Genomic DNA, 19494 nt, shown 5'->3' with positions numbered 1-19494 from the left:
AATATTTTGCAAGTGGAAGTTTAGTATTGCTCTAAGTCTTTGAATTGGTGATCAGAGTTTTCAAAGATTTTAAAGGAATTGTACACACTGAGGGGATTATCTTAATTTACTTAAATAGGGAATATTTTTATAGCTGTCAAGGCAATCCCTAGGATTTCAATTCTGTTGGTCAAGTCTATCTGATTATGGAGTATACTGTGTTTCAAGGATGTTAACCTATACTTAATGGAATAGAAATGAAACTGATTCAGCAGATTTCATCTGTTAGTACAAACTGAGTCATTTGATTTTGTTCTAAATTTAGTCAATCATCCTGTGATGTATAGAAACTTTTAGGCATAATTTAGATTTCAGGAATTCCTTTCAGGAAATTTATTTGGAACTACATTGAAACTGCAAACAGATATAAACAGTGCTTTTTTTTTAAGGATTGATCATAAGTGAATATAGCTTCAAGGATATATAAAGGATAATAATCTTATATCATATTTTCTTTGAAAAGCTTTCCTTTTGATTTTGTTATTACAACTTTTGGTTGCCCTTTTTCAGTTAGAAAACATCCTTAGCACTGATGGAGATTTTTATGCTTCTTAGTAAGACTAATGAGTTGAATAATTTATGAGCTTGCCATGTGCAAAAGATTTGGTGTGATTTGATATTCTTTTCAGCCTCTGGTGTTGGAATGTGATTAATAAAAACCTAGAGGCATATAATTGTTCCCTGGTATCCCATGTTCTGATTTTCTATGTATTGAATGTGTTATTTAGGTGTTTTCTAACAGTAAAATCTCATGTAAGTCTTAATGATTGTGGGAATTTTGTAAACCTTAGCAATGAAAGAATATTTTAAAGCTTATACATTCAGCTCCTGTCCTTGAGGTTTTCTTCTTACGGACAAATGAGCTAATAAGTAGAGGATGGAAAAGGAGAGAGGGGGGTTAAATATATTTAAATAAATTTATACTTAAATAAAATATAAATAAATATATTTAAATAAAGGTATTTAAATAAACCCTAGACTAGTCAATTTCTGTTGCATTTCTAGTACTTGAAATTATGCTGTTAACGAATAGTACAAATTTTAATAACTTTGGTTGTCATTGTTGACTGTCAATTATCATTTAAGACTCTATTTCCATTCCATAAAATTGCAGTGGAACAGTGTTTCATCAAAGCCTGACTACATAAGCTTCCCCCATGCCTGTGATCAAACACGTCATCTTAAATAGGTCTGATCAGACATCACAAAAGAGGGCAGGTGGCTTCAGCCTAAGAAAAGAAATTTTAAAAAACAGGGAGCAAAGATGACAAAGTTAATCAGTCATTTCTATGGCAATAAATAATAAGATATGCTGAGAACTGCAAATGAGAGCATCCGTAGGTTCCTCAGAGATGTGTCTGCTTAACACCTGATTTATCTAAGCTTGTGAAGCCATCAAGATATGACCTTGATGAATAAAAAGCAGCTCTGTAATGAATCTGAGATTAAATTAGTTTTGATGGTGTACGCATGACTACTGGAATGTGCTACTAACAGTCATCAAGATAAGGAAAAGCTCTAAGAGTAGAATATGGATGCTTCTGTTCTGTATATTTCTCAAGAAAAAAAAAACTAGCAAATTAGCTGGCTTCATTTTTCTTTAAAGTATTTACATGTATTCCAACATTTGAAAAAGATTGTGTATTTTTCCCTCATAACCTATTTTATATATTAGAATTCTTAAGGTATCTTATTATTGTTAATGGCTTCCCTTTAGCTGCTGTATTGCTAATTGAATCTCTGTACTTAGCATGAAATTTGTGACTTACTTGTAGTTAGGTAGTCTTTTGAAAAATTTTTAATACAGGCATTTAAAAATTTTATTTTGGGGGAGGGCCTGTAACCAGTGGTGCTGAGAGTTCACTCCTGAGCATGTTCATGAAATCTTGATGTGCCAGTGAACAAACCCAGGGCTTCTGCATGAGAAATGCATGCTTAGTCATCAGAGCAGCATACCACCATAATGTATTTTTTAAAAGAAACTTGGGAGAGTAAAACATACAGAGAACTCATCTTGCAACTCTTGGTGCTGGCATCAGACTTTAATATAACAGTCTTGTCTTCACTGCATGGTTGACATAGTCTTAAAATAAATGAATTCTATTAAATGTCATAACGTGCACTTATGAAACATATAACAGGTTTTAGACAGCATTTTCATAAAATGCTCCAGATGCTCCAACCACTTCCCTGGTCATTTTGTCTCTAGTGGGGAAGGGTAGGGCGAGCCTCCCAAGCAGTGCTTGGAAGCCATGGGCCACTCCCAGCGATACTCAGCCAACTGGCAGACTGTTGAGTGTCAGGCAGAAGGATGTGCTACGCCTGTCTGGCAGTGCTCGGAGAGGCCATGTGATGCTGGGACTAGAACCAAGGACCTGCACGTGCAAAATACTGTCTCCTGGTTCCCATGCTGCCTTCCTGACTCCAGTTCCCATGTTCTTAGTTTGTAATAGATGGCAAGAAATTCAAAAACCTGTATTATTTAAAAGCACTTATTGATAAAGTATCTCTTTATCTCCTGTGTGCACTGTCTGTGCTGGATTCGGAGACTGAGACACAGCTTTGTCTCCTTATAGCACAGGTTAGTGTAGCGCTTCTCCACACAGGTAAAGGCAGAAATGCACTAGTGTGGTGTGGCTGTTTATCCTCCATGCACAGGATGGTTCCCCAAAACAGCGATAACAAAAATCTGGCTCCAGTGTACAAAGTACTTTCTTTGGAAATACCTGATACAGTGGCAGTGCGGAGTATTCTTAGAAGGAAAGAGGCAATGGTAGTTCATATAGAAAACAGTGAGCTCACGTGGTTGAGATCCTAAGATTCCTTAACCAGCCACCTAGAGAGATTAGGAATTCTCCAGGTGAGCAGGAAAGAAAAGAGGAAACAACAGAAATTACCAAGATGCCCTGGTAAAGAAGAAATGGAGAAAGGGTCAGGGTACATAGGTGATGTTAAGGAATGATATAGCTGAATACTGGAACCACAGAGGCAACAACATTGAAATCAAGAGACCCAAACTTTAATAATCAATCTTTATAAAAAGTGCCTGTCAAGATGGCAGGCTGGAGATTGGGGGGTGAGGGGCAGTGCTAGGAGGGTTAGGAGAGGAAACCTGGGAAATCTAGTGGAGAAACTGGACCCTGGTGGTGGGATCAGTGCTGGAATATTGTCTAAAACCCAACTACAGAATCACCTTTTATATCACGGTGCTTTCATAAAATAAAATATAGAAAAAAAGAAAAGGTGAGGAGAGCTATCAGCCTTTCAGAGGGCTCACCCGGTGTCTCTTTTCTAAAATTTTCCTAAAATACTTAGATTTAGATGTTTTACAATCTGAAGTCAAGAAAATATTTCAAGGAATTGTTTCTTCTGTCAATTCTGTTTAGAGCATCTGTGTTCACTAAATTCTGTACACTTAGAAACATTTGCTATTTTTAAAATGTAATTGATCATTGGCTTATTTTAGTAACATACATTAAAATTTAATCCTATTTAAGTCTATTCATTCACCAATTTGGTGGCAGCACTGAATGATGGGTAAACTTCGTATAGCAAAGACTGCACAGGGTATTTTCAAATTTGGGAGAAAAAAAATTAAGTTGTACTTTATTTCTAAAGTGCCAAAGTAACTAACAAAATTACATTCAGGGAACATGAACTGGAAATACTACAGGGCTTAAGGCTCTTGCCTTGTCTGTGACTGACCCCATCCCATGCATGCATAGGTCCCCCAAGCACTGCCAAGAGTGTCCCTGAGCACAGAGCCAGGAGTAATTCGTGAACACTGCCAGGTATGACCCAAAATCTAGCAAAAAATATGTAAGAACTGACAGTTGTATATTGCTGAACTTACTCCTGAACAGCAAAGAACTCTTCAGAACCTTAAATTCTTTTAAGACTAGTTTTCATAAAATATACATACAATTGTATTTGTGGTGCAGTGTGATACATATTAGTCCAGCATGACAGATACTTTTATGAAGTGTTTAATGGTGCTAGCTGGGACTGGAGAGATTTTACAGGGGTTAAGGCATAGGCCTTTTGTGCTGATGAGCTAAGTTTTTATCCCTGACCCCCTAAGTATCATTGGGCACAGTTCTGAAGGTCCCCAAGCACTTCCGGGGTCTCTTGGCCGTATTGTGTCCTCAGGTCCTTGCACGGAATTCCACCAATCAGCTGAAAATTCCTACTCCCCACCTGCCTGTTGGGTCTCCTGACTGCTGCTTTCAAGAGCCTCCAAGAGCCATTTGAGATTAGGGAAAGAATTTACCTAACTGATAAAGCACAAGTTAACCTTGCTTGAAAAGTCGATGGAAGATTTTTCTTACACCAGTAGGTGAAGTGGTGGTAATCTGGAGAAAGGAACCATGTGGCACAACACAACTTTCTAGGGAATGGAAAATGGAGCTGGAGAGTGGAGCACAGTGTGTTGTGAGAGACACTGCAAAAATGAAGCAACTGTACTGTGAAAATAGTGTCAACTGAGAGCACTGTTACCTGAGTTTTAGTTGAGATGATGACACACCTAGAAGTAAGTGACATGTCGAAGATGGAAAAGAAGCTATTTAAATACTACTACTTTGCTATGATGAGTCACTATGACAAATTTAGAATTTTTGTACAACTATTTTTAATTTAGGCGACATGATTTACAGTACAATTAATGTTATGGTTTCATGCATTCAGTGTTGCAACATCACACTCTCCACCAGAGTGTCCACTTCCACCGTTGTCCAAGGGACCCCCTTAACCTACCTACCCTTGCTTTTTGAAATTTTCTTGACTGCAAGAGAAATTATGGAATATTTCCACCATTTTAAGCTTATGTTAGAATTTTAAGTAGATTTTATCTTATTATTGCAACCAGTAATCCATAAAAATACGTTGATGTTATGGATCCATATAAATGAATTTATTCATATGGTGTATATTCCGTGAATTTGTAAAAGTATTGTAGTTACTTAGGTTTTGTAATGATTGAAATAATAAACCTGGACTGTTCCCTGATTATTCTGTTTTTCACTGAAAACAGCATTTTCTTAGTCGATTCTTTCATTCCTGTCTCAGAAATAGTTGCTCTCTAACTGGCTGAACTAGTCCAGACCACGCACACTTCCATTTCTCATTGTTTTAAAGTCATTTATTTCCCACACTGAGTTTTGTGACAGGCTTTATAACAAAACCTTCATGTACTTGGATTTAATTGTCAGAGACAATCTGGGAACTGTTTGGACGTAGTATATAAAACACAAACATTGCAGAAAAATACAAATTCCTAATGTGTGAATTGAGGTTGCTCATAAGCTAATAATAAAGGGGCCCCAGAGACGTCAGCCGACCAGTGCAGATGCTCTATATGCAGTGAGCTCATATTTGATCCTTGGTACCACGTGATCCTCTGAGTTTTGGGGTGTGTCCCCAAAAACATGAATATAAATGAAGAAATTTTTCTGGTTAAGGCCACACACTGCCAAAGGACTCACCCCACTCACTTGTTATTCAGATTGCTCAGTTGTTCTTTAATTCAAAGAGTTACCAAAAGGGGACTGGAGCATAGCACAGCAGGTAGGGCATTTGCCTTGCACTGGGCCAACCCAGTTGGATTCCCAGCATCCTTTATGGTCCCCTGAACAACGCCAGGAGTAATTCCTGAGTGCAGAGCCAGGAGTAACCTCTGTGCATTGCTGGATGTGACCCAAAAAGAAAAAAAAAAAAAAGAATTACCAAAAGTCTGTTCTTGCTGCTACTTATTGGCCATCAATTCCTCTTGGTTAAGGTTACAAGGCTTCTTTGTTTTTTCTGTTCCTTCTTTCTGGAAAAGAAATAGACTTGTGGTAACGCTAAAAAAATGTCAAAAAGTAAATTTAAAGGAGAAACTTTTTCTCCCAGAGAGAGCTTATAGACAACCACTGAAAAATAGGATGCATTTATATTTAAAGCTGTTTTTTTTCTAAGCAGGTGGACCAAATACTATGCTTTGTATCCAGTCAGAGAAATAATTCATTTCCAGTGCTCTTTGATATTAAAGGGCCACAAACTGGTCTAAGTTTTCTGTGTTTTAGAATTTAATGCTCAGTTTTTATTATAATGAAATTCTGTTAAAATATTTTAAAATGAGACTAGCTTTGTGGCTAATACAATCTTATCAATTAATATCTAGTCTTAACTGCAGAAAGACTACATTTGCCACATATATTTTTAAAGCAGTTTATCATATATACTTTAAAAAGCATTTGAATGCAGTTTCCTTCTTTCACTTCATTAAAACAGTTAATTAAATGAACATTGCATGCTTAGTAATTCTGCACTTAAATTCAATAATATTTTCTTGCACCTTTTTAATAACATTTTTAGTTTTAAAATATTGTTTATGAGTGCCCCTTTGTTGGTCTGCTCTGAAAAATATTGCTTACATATGAATATTTTGAATTGGGAATAAATGAAATTCCATTTTTGCTGTCAGAACCAAATTGTAAAACTGCATTGCATGTCTTTGAAAATCAGTATAGTCTATTAGCAGGCCTGTCAATATAAAAAGTGCATTCCATTTCCACCTCTTGCTCTAATAACCTTTTCTGTGTTACTCTGAGGCAGTTCACATAATCAGAGTATATTGTCAGCTTACTGGAGTTGGGGAAGCATGAAATGAAAATCACGTTAATATTGATCCAATTCTTTTACTTGCAAGTGTCCTTGATGCCCTTTTCCACTGAGCAATAACTATTGATGTTAGGTAGCCATTTTCTCCCTTTATTTCTTAGATTCCAGTAAATCATCTACAAGGATAGATAATCTGAATAAGAAATTGCCACTTACAGTAATTTTTGTGAACATTTCATCTTAATTAATGCCAGATTGTTAATTCTCTAAGTTAACTATATCATGTAAATATTTTCCTCCAGCTGTTTAAAGAACAAGCTAGCACAGATATACTATTTATGTGTAATTCGTAAAAGATCAGAAGCCTATACAAGTTTCTCATTAGTAAAAAAACAAAGGATTCTATATTCTAAGTTGGTCAAATGATATACTTAAAATTAACCATAAAGTAGCTTGAATTATTGATTCATTTAAAGATTAAAATTTCTGATCAAGTTCAGTATAAATGTAAAGCTCTTATTTTGGGATTTTAATATTATGGTAGTTTAGATAGTATATATTCTTCATGATTTAATCATTCTTTGCCAACAACAACAGAAATCAATTGAGGTGGGAGTCATAGTGAAAGCAGTGCTTTCAAACAGAAAGCCTACAATTAATCGAAGAAGAATTTGATGCTTGACCTGCTGAAATTCTAAGTGCTTTTTGAATTCAGTAGCTAATCAGATTTTTACTTAAAGTGTGCTTAAAACAATAAATAAAAACCATTTATTTATTAAAAAGTTCATTTTATTTATGGAAATACTTGTTTTCAGAAAATAGTCCTATATTGATAAAGTCAGACACTTGGCTTGAGATTTATCATTGCTGTTTCTTATGTACTTTTATTCATTATTACTAACAGTTTTTACCAGTAGGACTTTTTGCTGCAGAATCTCTTCTCTTTTAAAAAACATCTGTTCCATATAGAATATGAATTTATTTTCATCCTTAATCTCCAGCAGATATTTACCTTTATGTTATCATAACTTATGTTTCTTAAAAAGGAAATAGTCTTTTTAAAGGCAAAAACATCTAATTTTGAGTATATAAGCTACATACCAAGAAAAATATTCACATGAAAGTGAGTCATAGTAAGTTATTTATATTATATATACTATCATATGTAGGATATCTATATACTGCTTTTATCTCACATTAAGTTCAGCATTTAATATGCTAAGTGATGACCTCTCTGTATAATAAGCATTCTTTCATGGTTTACAAATTTTTCAAAATTGTAGCTTAGCGGTAGATTAATCTGTAGGTTTATATATATTATTGCATGAAATATGTCACCATATCTAATGTAATTTGTCAAGGATTTATTTATCTTAAAGTCATTTTTAGTGTAAATTAAAGTGGTATAGGGGGCTGGAGCAATAGCACAGCGGGTAGGGCGTTTGCCTTGCACACGGCCAACCCAGGTTCGATTCCCAGCATCCTATATGGTCCCCTGAGCACCGCCAGGGGTGATTCCTGAGTGCAAACCCAGGAGTAAACCCTGAGCATTGCCAGGTGTGACCCAAAAAAAGCGCCCAAAAAATTAATTAATTAATTAATTAATTAATTAATTAATTAAACTGGTATAGTTTAAGTTTCTAAAATATGTCTGGTAAAGCTATTTGTTATTTTGATTTGAGCTTTAGTGAGAAAATAACCTTTATTTTTAAAATTCCCATAGTACTCTTATGTTTCATACTTCGGGATGAAACATCTAGGTTTGAAAAATGAATTGCAACACTATCTTACTTGCATAAAGTTACTTTATTTAAGAAAATATTTTACAAATTAAAAATATTGTGAAGGAACTGGAGAGATAGTGCAGCAGGTAGGGCACTTGCCTTGCACACAGACGACCTGGGTTCAATCCCCTGACATCCCATGAAGTCCCTTACACACATCCAGGAGTGATCCATTAGCACAGAGCCAAGAATAATCCCTGAGCATCACTAGATATGGCCCTAAAACAAAAATAAATAAAATATTGTGAGATGGTATATACTGAAAAGATTTCCTTCAAAAAAATAATAACTTCTTGGGGCTGGAGAGATAGTACAGCAGGTTAGATATTTTCCAGGTGTTTCCCAGAAACCGATAATAAAATAATTAATTACATTCTTTTATAAAACTGATTTTCTGTGTTAGAATCATTGGGGTTTCTTAGTAATACATTTAACATTTTGAAATTTGTAATATTAATATAATATATATAGAATATATAAAGTATTTATCATCCATGTGTCTCATATTTCAATAAACCAATAGCTCTGTGGGAGTCAAATTGATAAATATATAAATATTTATTTTTCTTTCATGGTTTGAAAGGCTGAAATTATAAGATTGATCCAAATTTTTTAAAGTATGTTCATTTTAAAATTAAAATAATTGTTTTGGTTTTGTGGCCATACCTGGGCTTAATCCTGCTCAGGGCTTAATCCTGCTATGCACTTAGGGAACACTCCTGATGGGGCTCATGGGACCATATGGGGTGCCTGGGATACCACCTGGGTCAGCCATGTGCAAGGCAAGCACCTACCTGTGGTGCTATTGCTCTGGTCTTTGTTCTTCTTAATGGATGTTCAAGAAAAAACTAAGGAATTTTGTAGGATAACATTGGGTTTGTCCTTTCAGCCTTTCTGCAGGGAACTTATTTTACCTTAGAGAAATAGCTTTTATGTATGGACACAGGAAGACAGTTAATATTATGCTTTGTAACTTGGGAGCCTATTGACTCCAAAAATATTTACTCCTGGGCATCTGCTTTCTCGACTCAGTTGCCCTTAGTTCCTAGCACCTCAAAAGCATGGTCCCGACAAGGGACAGAATAGACCAAGGACAAGCTGTGAGCTACCCTGGCATCGAAATGGGCCAGGCCAAAGCTCCACAATACTCAGCTATAAGTTGAGAACATGGTCATAGATAAATGCTGTTATGATCCAAAAGTAATGACGAGACTGGGACCCTGCTGGGGTTAGGAAGACTAACCTGACCTAAGGACTGTGGTCTGGAATATATAGTGAATGTCCTCAGGAAGAATCAAACTGTAAGTCTGATATATCTCTTACTGTGCTCATACAGAATAACATTGCTAGAAATATTAGAAGTAAATTTACTCTAACTATGTAAGCGGATTACTAGCTGAGGAAGGAAGAAAGGGACACACCCTGACACACCCTTGTTTGGACCCCACCTTTGGGTGGATCTACTAGTAAACTGGAATAATCTCCTTAGATGAGATTTTGTTAATCTCCTCAAGAAATGGTCTTACCCTTCTTTGTTGATTTGTTAATGTTCAACCCACCTTTGTGTTACTGCCCTATGTGATTGCTATATAAACTAAGACTGTAACAGAAGTAGGGAAAGCCGCAAAAGCAAAGGAGACAGCAGAGACAGAAGAGGCAGCAGGACACAGACAGAGGCAGCAGAAGCAGAGAGAAGACACAGAAGCAAGAAAGAAAACACAGAAGCAGAGACAAAAGAGAGGTTGGAAGAGACCAGAGGAGAGACTTCAGAGATAGAGACAGAGATAGAGAGACAGACAGAAGAGAGCACAGCAGCACACACAGAAGCAGAGCACATGAAGGAGCCATCCTGATCCAGTCCATACACAGCGGCTCTAGAGCACGGAACTCGAGCACGGAACTCCGAACAACACGACACAACACAACACATACACATCACCCCCTTGTGCGCACATTTGTACTTTTTACAGAATTTCAAATCACATATCCCAATTTCCTCATCTGTGAGGAAAGTGTAAAGGACATAAAGAGAAAATTAACTTAGGTAATATCTGTATATTAATCATACAGATGTATACATACTTATATTCACATATATTCATGTATTTTATGTACCAACTCAGCAAACATTTTTATCATCTTTGACACTTGACACAGTGAATGTAAAGTCTAATAAAATTACTAACTAAAATATCCCCCTAAATCATAATAGTTAGTGTGACTAATTTCTGAAATACAAAGGTTATACAGAGAAAGAAGTAATAGACTGAACGTTGAAGGACAAGTCAGGTAAGAGAATTCCATGTATAGGAAATTACATATGTCAGAATTACAGGTGTGAACATCATTGCATGTTTGGAAACAGCACTCAGCTCTTGAGGAATATGAAGGACGAGGTAAAATATTGTGATTCGTAAATATGCAGGGTCTGTATCGTGAGTTGTTAACTATATTTGATGGCACATATCAAATAACATTAAAAATGTATTTTAATGTAAGTGATGCACATAAAATGTAGTTAAATAGATGTAGTTAAATAGAGTATATATAGAAATGTATATTTCTTTTAAAATATTTTTTATTGAATCACCATGAGATACAGAGTTACAAAATTGTTGGGTTTCAGTCGTACACTGTTCCAACACCTGACAAATTGTATATATCTATTTCCATACTCAGTGAAAATAAATAATAATGCAAAACTATTAAGAAGTTAATTCTGTGCTAAAATGGCTTGTATCGGTTTATATTTTTACTTTTAAGCCACAAAAAGATATTTGGCTCATAATTTCTTCATAAGTATCATGTTTAAGAGTTGATTATAGAATAACTCCTTTTAAATAAACTACTATGTAATATTTTTCTTTAAATGAGCTTTTTATATCAGTAGGAAAGGACATTCGATTAACAAATGAAATTTTTATTTCTTTGCTCTCTTTCTTTGATTATATAGACTTAACCAAGTACATAGCCTGTGAGTAGTGTAAAGGAATTGTCCAATTTATCATTTCTGTATTTTAACTTATATTCACTTAATACAAAAAGGTTATTGTAAATGACAATAAAATACAATTATAGTATTAATGATGCTAGGATATAACATGATAGGAATATTTATTTTCCTGTTAACTTTTAAAATATTTTTATTTCAAAGATCCTTTTCATTAATAGAAATGTTATGGAAAATAAACTTTATTTGGGTTCATGTAATTGTATTGTATGTAATTGTATTGCAATAATTTAAAATGTTGAAATTCAAGCACACACACACATGCACACACACACTAGGAAGCATGATATATATAGAAAGATTTTTCTGTATTCATACTTTGTATCATTGTAAATTTAGTCTTTGCTTCATTTATCCACACTGTGGTAGTATTTTTGAATTCTAATCCTTTAAGTTTAAGGCATTTTATTATATTCTTAGGATATAGCTTTCCGTGTTTCCTATCCAAGTTTACACATACTTCACATTTTCACATGAGGCATTCCGGTGGTTTGTGGTATTCGCTTGTTAATTTCTTGATGAATGGCTGAAGAGGCCAAGCAGTGCACACAGTCCAGCATGTCTTCGGAAGATAGATGATCTCAAATAAATTCTCTTCCCAATCAGATTTTGATTTGTTGGGTGTTAAACCAATTCTTTCTAAGGACAGTGTTTATAAGCCTTGTAATGAGACAGCCCTGTGAGACCTTACCTCTTTTTGCCTGTAATTTTGATGAATGAAACTCTAATTCATAAAGGATATTGTGATTGAAAAGCACCTTTGGATCTCTCACACTTTAATTTAGATAAATGTTTGGTGCAGTACCATAAAATCAGGAAGTTTTAAACTGGTAACACTTGAACACGAAGGATCATTTCTGTGTTTGAATGGATTAGTTTTGATCTTTTAAAGGTATAGTGGTTAGACTGCTTTAAAACTAGAGGGGACAAATTGGAAAACTTAATATATGTTCCAGAGCCTATCTTACTTGAACATGTTTTTTTTTATTAGAAGGCTTTAATATTAATTGCATAAAAGTAACATGCTCTTTTTTGAAATGACACAAGATTTTACATGTTTGTGATTCAAGGTAAAACTTGCTTTGTCTGCCCACTCATCAATTTAAAGTCTCAAATGCCAGTTTCTATAAAGAAATGTCTTCCTTTTGTATAAATGTATGGGGTTTATTAATCATTAGTTGACAAAAAAATTGAATGCAAATCTTAGGTATTCTAGGATTTTCATTTTAATAAAAATTCCAGAGGTCATTTTTTATATCTAAATTTTTTAATTTGTTCAGCTTAAGTACTTGTTGTGAGCCAGGTATTGTCATAATTACTGAAAATACAAAAGGAGGAGCATGTCCCATTCATCAAGGAGCTTCGGAGACAGTTTTGTAGTAACCAACAAGCAAGCAGCTATAATTCGTCCACTGTAGCAGCAGTGTGGTGGAGAACTAAGGAAGAAAGCATGACCACCTTCTTTGAGAAGCCAGAGAAGGGAATTGGGGGCAGTAGACTTGGACATCAGTTCAGCGGGTGCCTGTGGCCTGCCCAAATGGTGCCCTGCATTAAGTTGCAGAAGTAGACCGTTGATAAAGTAAATAGTGGAGTAGCTAAAACACATTACAAGTAACACCAGTAACCCATTACTGAGACTGTGAGTTTTGTGAAAGTATAGTGGAGTTAATTAGGAAATGTTAGGAAATGCATCTGGAAGAAATGAACTTTGAAGGCATGTATAAAGTAGCTAAACAAAAACGGAAGGAACATACCACTTAAGTGGTATGATAAATCACTATTTTTTTTGAAGCCGTAAATGATAAAGTTTCACTTGTAGAGGAAAAAAAATTTAAAAAGAACATAATGAAAATGTCCTTGATCAGTCATGCTAAGGAGTTTTAGTTTTCTGTAGCATCAGCCTTGCATTGAATATTAATTGATTGAGGGGGGGTAAGAGTCAGGGTGATGTTTCCTGAAAATCGCTTCAACAAAAGTCTGGTAGGGCAATTGAGGGAGACTTGGACGCTCTCTTAAAAAAAAAAAAAATTACAGTGATGGCCTGAGCTGGGGCACTAGCTATTACCTCATTGAATGTTTTCTTGGTTTGTGGATTAAGTAAGCAGGTTGTCAAAAAGGATGATAAAGCAACAAGTGATTTGAAAGTTAAATTGGAATTGAAAAGAGCCAGTTAAAGGGGGCTAGTAGAACTATGACTGGCAATACCTGAAGAAATGTCTGGTGGGTCACAGTTCAGTTTGCTTATTCCATTCTCAGATAATGTAAGCTCTGAGTTTCTCAAATTAAGTTACTACTCAGGAAGCAAGTATGTTTAAAGATAGCCGGCCCCTGAAGATTACTGTCATCATCATTATCATCATCATCATCATCTTCCCGTTGATCATCGAGTTTCTCTAGCAGTCTTAGTAATGTCTCCATTTGTCCTAGCTCTGAGATTTTAGAAGCCTCTCTTTACTCGTCCTTCCCAAAGATGCCACATTGGAGGTTCTTTCAGGGTCAGGGGATGACACCCATCATTGTTACTGGTTTTGGAATATGAATACACCATGGGGACCTTGTGAGGCTCTCCTATGTGGGCAGAAAACTCCCAGGGGGAGAACTAGGCTATAAGATGTCTCACGGCCGCTTCTAGGAGCTTGGTTTTAAGTCTCTGGATGTTGGCCGTTGGTGGGCTTACACGGCCCCAGGGGCAGTCCTGATCTGCCTAGCTACTGGAAAATGGGAAATCTGGGCGAAAGAGACCCAGTCCCTATCCCAGCAGGCTTGAAGGTCTCAGCCCCGGGTCCCACACACCTGGGTTCTTCTGCCAGTACCTTCATGCATGAGGATCGTCCGAACATGTGGAGAGGGGCCTTGAGCATGGCTGTGACTAGGCTCTGGAGGTCTTCGGCCGTGGAAGCTCTGCTCGGGGCGGGGAGGGAAGCTGAAGCTTCCCCGAAGATTACTGTAACGGTGGATATTAATTGCTAAATAAAGCACCAGAGAGAAGCTATGGGAGTTAAGGCATTTGCTTTGCATGTAGCTCTCCTTAATCCAACCCCCTGTGCACTACCATTAAACACGTCTTTGTATGGCCAAGCACACCCCATGAAAAATCAGTAAAATCAGTAAAATGAAGAAGTTCTGATGCATTAAAGTAATCTATATACAATAGTTATTTCAGGAACAATATTCATTTTGAATCAGTGAAATAAAACAGAACCCATTTATCCGTATCAATTCTCACATAGCTTTGATTTTTTTTTAATAATTGTCCTGAAGTATTTAGCAAGCTACATATTTAACAACCTATAGCTTTATATCATTGAGCTGTATTGAAACCCTGCTTGCTTGCTTTTTTTGTTTTGTTTTTTATGTTCTTTTGTTTTGTATTTGGCCACACACACCCAGTGATGCTCAGAGGTTACTCCTGGTAATGCTCTGGGGACCATATGGGATGCTGGGGATCATACCCATGTTAGCTATGTGCAGAGCAAGTGCTCTTCCCACAGTACTATCTCTCCATCCCTGAACTCATGCTTTCTTCTTGTTGCTATTCTTAAGAACTAAGATGATAGATGGCCTACCTAATGAATGCCTTTCTCAGTGCTACCAGACCAATACCATTGCCCAACTTGTGCTTTTTGCTCTTCCAAGACAGAAGTAACTCTGAGTTGTTCACAGAAAGAAGAGTGCAGATCATAAAGAAGCCAATATTATTTCACAATACGAGTTTTATGACAGCTTGATTCACTACCAGGAAAATGGTTGAACAGCATCAACAGGGTGGTTGTGGACTATCAGAAGATCTAAGCTGAGATGACAGTTGACCTAGAAGTATTGCAAAGTGTTAACTGGAGACAGTTTTAGCCATAGATATGATAAAATTTGGAGTAAGATATCATATATACACATCAACATAGCATCCTGTAGAACTATAATGGAAGAAAAGGTGTAACTGATTTATCAGGCTCCTATTTTCATGAATGAATCTACCATATCAAATGAGATAGAAAATAATTTCCTATTTCATGCTAAGAAGTGCAATTTCTTGAAGCCTGTTACATTTCTTTCATCTTGTTCTCCAAACTCAAGTGATATGAAATACAATATGAAATAGAAGCATTACTTAGGTAGAGACATAGAACAGAGAAAGGTACTTGCTTTGCACAGGGTCAAACCCAGTTCAGTCCCTGGTACTCCATATAGTTCCCTGAGCATCATTAATTGTTACCTCTAAATACAGCTAGGAGTAAGCCCTAAGCACTTGCCAGGTGTGGCCCCAATCAAATTTAAAAGAAAATAATTTATATATAATTTTAATTGCATTTCAAATTGTTTCAGATTCATTTACTACCCAAAGTTAAATGTTACTTCCCAAAGCAGTGTTTAAATGTAAATATTGAAGTATTTGATGGCCCTGTTAATTCTAGGTGAAATTTTTCTGTACTTCTATTTTATCTTTTATTTATCTTTTTTGATTTGGGCCTTTTGTTTTATTTTCCTTAGCAACGTACAGATATTATTGTAGAAAACTTCTATTTATTTCATGGACCACTGAGAAAATCACTCTTGTGAAATAGGTTTTATGTTTGCACCATTCTTAACTCCATTGTTCTGTAGCTTCCCTAGGACAGCCATGTCTCCCTTCAGATGTGGAAGCTTTCTTATTTTCTTCATATCTGTTCTAGCTACCTTTTAATGATCTGACCTATTAATGATTTAAGAAACACCAAAGTATAATTGTATAATACTGCATGATTCTGTGGCTCAGACATAAAATCCGTGGTGAAGGTGCACATGTTTAATAAAATGCAGTGATCCCAGTGTCCATGAGATGGATTATAGGTCATTCTTTCTCTATCACCAGCCAGTGAGTAGGTAGATCACTCAACAAATCACATAGCATTATTATCGGTTTCCTTCACTGTATCACTGTCACTGTCATCCTGTTGCTCATCAGTTTGCTCGAGTGGGCGCCAGTAACATCTCCATTGTGAGACTTTTTGTTACTGTTTTTGGCATATTGAATACACCACAGGTAGCTTCCCAGGCTCTGCCATGTGGACGAGATACTCTCAGTAGCTTGCCAGGGTCTCCAAGAGGGACAGAAATCAAACCCGGGTCAGCCGCGTGCAAAACAAACGCCCTACCTGCTGTGCTATCCCTCCAGCCCTTATTAAGGGTTTCCTTATTTATTAAAATAAAGGCAGGTGATTACATAGGCCCTACCTTTCTTACTTTCCTGACAGTGGTTGTTAACCTTTATAGACCTGTAGACCAGCACTTGTCTATGGAACAGTGATGAAAATCTAGTTAGACTGTGTAGATCAGTGGCTTTGAATTCTTTTACACCTGTGTACTGGCTGGGCTCCACAGACAGCAGCTGAAAACCACGGATTTAGAAGACCAAAGGAGATAAGGAGGGTAAAACCTTCTAAATTTATGAAGCTACACACACACACACACACATACACACATACACACACACACACACACACACACGAGTAAGCAGCTGTTTCTAATACAGGAAGCAAAAAAAATCCCAGTGATCTAAGTTATTATATTTTCAATGTCATTAGGCACTGAAGAAGATGTAATAAAGTCCAAGAAAACTTTCAGAAGTCAAGCAATAGTGAATCAGAATGCGGAGACAGAACTTATGTTGGAAGGAGATGATGATGCAGTCAGTCTGCTGCAAGAGAAAGAAATCGACAATCTTGCAGGTAAGCCTTTAATTTCTTTCTATTGGTTATTATCTACTGTATAGCCACAAAGTTACTGAATCTTACTTCAGTCTGCTAGGTGAGAAAGTGCTAGTGATTGGTACAATTCTTAATTATGTGAATGTTGATAATTTACCTTCTCTCATTTTGGGTATTGAAGAAAGGACATTAACTTATGTTATGAAAAAGAGGAAAATATACATCAAAAGTCATATTTTAAGTCCTGGAAAGATGGTACCCTGAGTAAGGTGCTTGCCTTGCACATATTCCTTGCTGGTTCTATCTCACATGGTCCTGGGGCACTGCCAGGAATCAGCCCTGAGCATTGTCCAAACAAAAAATGCATTTTACTAAGAATAAACAAAAAACATATACTTTCTATGAATGAAGAGCAACATTTTATAGAGGATAATGTAGAACAAAATTGTTTTCATCTAACTGCCTTGAAAATCAGGAAGGGAAATCTATGCTAATTAGTCACTCACTTACATCTAACCCTGATGTGCTAATAGCTATGAAAATTACCTCCACAGTCATCTGATCACTGAAATTTGCTCTTTCCTTTTTGCTTGTCATTTTTTAGAATATCCTTTTCCTTCCTATCTTAATGTCCATCTCCACACTACTAGTCTCCACCACCTGAGTCCCTTCCCACTTTTAGTTTTCATGCTGGCCTGGTCTCAGTTCATTTCAGCGCAGCATGTGTAGTGAGCAGATAGGATTTGGGATGCTTTATGAAGGCCTCAAATGATATTTCTACCAGTGAAAAAATTATCTTCTTTGCCAAAATGAAGAAATTATCGATAATGTCCAACAGGAGATACCAAATTATTCTTCCTTCTAGAAGACATTTGTAATTTAACTCTTGGCATCAGTTCCTGGATATACACAAGTTAATAACATTTCTGTTTTCAGAAGTTTACTGAAAGTGATCTGAGATGCTTTATGAAGACCTCAAATGATATTTCTACCAATAAAAAATTTATCTTCTTTGTCAAAATAAAGATGTTATTGATAATGTTCAACTGGAGATAGGTAATTATTCTTTCTCCTAGAAAAATTAGTAATTTAACTCCTGACATCAGTCCTGAATATACCCATGTTGATAACATTCCTGAATCATAAAAACATTTTGTTTTAATTAAAAATTTGAATGAATGTCTGCCTTGAATTCTTAAGTAATTTTAAGTTTTTTTCTTTTGTATTTATGTGTGTTTGTTTTACTGAAGCCACTGGGAAATTTACGCAAATTAAATTTACCTAAAAAAGAAAAGAAAATCCCTAATTAGTAACAAAGGGTACTTGAGGTAATTATTTAAAATTTAAAATCAAATTTCCCATTTTTGTTTCTGTCCACCTGATTTTATTCTTGAATTTAAGGAAAATCACTTGGGGGAAAAGGCAGCTCAGATAGAGAAGGGAACACCAACTAAAGTGTGGTTGGGGCAGTGCTGGCGTGGATGTGGGGAAAAAGGGGCACTCTTTCACTGTTGGTGGGAATGCCAATTGGTCCAACCTTTCTGGAAAACAATATGGACAGGCACTGGTGGAGGGATGGGTTAAAAAAAAAATAATAAAGTGGGACTGGAGTGATAGCACAGCGGGTAGGGCGTTTGCCTTGCACGCGGCCGACCCGGGTTCGATTCCCAGCATCCCATATGGTCCCCTGAGCACCGTCAGGGGTAATTCCTGAGTGCAGAGCCAGGAGTGACCCCTGTGCATTGCTGGGTGTGACCCAAAAAGCAAAAAAATAAAAAATAATAAAAAATAAATAAATAAAATGTGGTTGGGGGCCGGAGAGATAGCACAGCGGGTAGGGCGTTTGCCTTGCACGCAGCTGACCCAGGTTTGATCCCTGGCATCCGATATGGTCCCCCAAGCACTGCCAGCAGTAATTCTTGAGTGCAAAGCCAGGAATAACCCCTGAGCATCGCTGGGTGTGACCCAAAAAGCAAAATAAATAAATAAATAAATAAGTAAATAAATAAAGTGTGGTTGGAGGACCCACTTGGGATGGGAGAGGCATGCTAAAAGCAGACTATAGATTGAATACGATGGCCACCCAATACCTTCGTTGCAAACCACAAAACCCAAAAGGAGAGAGAACAAAAGGGAATGCCCTGCCACAGAGGTGGGGTTGGGGGAGATGAGGTGGGGGGTGGAGAAGGATGCTGGGTTCATCAGTAGAGGAGAATGGGCACTGGTGGAGGGATAGGTACTTATGACTGAAACACAAGCACGAAAATATGCAAAACTGTAACAGTACCCTCACGATGATTCATTAATGAAAAAGTAATAAATTAAAAAAAAGAAAATCACAAAGATGGCTCCTTATCTACTCCTATAATCTGTGGTC

General features: G+C 36.5%; 1 protein-coding gene across 5 annotated transcripts in view; it reads left to right on the top strand.

Moving 5' to 3' along the window:
- Positions 1-19494, top strand: part of NBEA (neurobeachin) — a 625086-nt gene that overhangs the window by 375241 nt on the left and 230351 nt on the right. For all 5 annotated transcript variants that reach the window (XM_055142057.1, XM_055142054.1, XM_055142047.1 and 2 more), the window contains one exon: positions 16995-17138. In XM_055142057.1, the coding sequence (XP_054998032.1) occupies positions 16995-17138 (144 nt within the window). The remainder of the gene's footprint in view (positions 1-16994; positions 17139-19494) is intronic.

Source organism: Sorex araneus, chromosome 1 (assembly GCF_027595985.1).
Source record: "Sorex araneus isolate mSorAra2 chromosome 1, mSorAra2.pri, whole genome shotgun sequence".
Lineage (NCBI taxonomy): Eukaryota > Metazoa > Chordata > Mammalia > Eulipotyphla > Soricidae > Sorex > Sorex araneus.
Note: the sequence above shows the minus strand (reverse complement) of the source record. Positions and strands in the feature narration are given on the sequence as shown.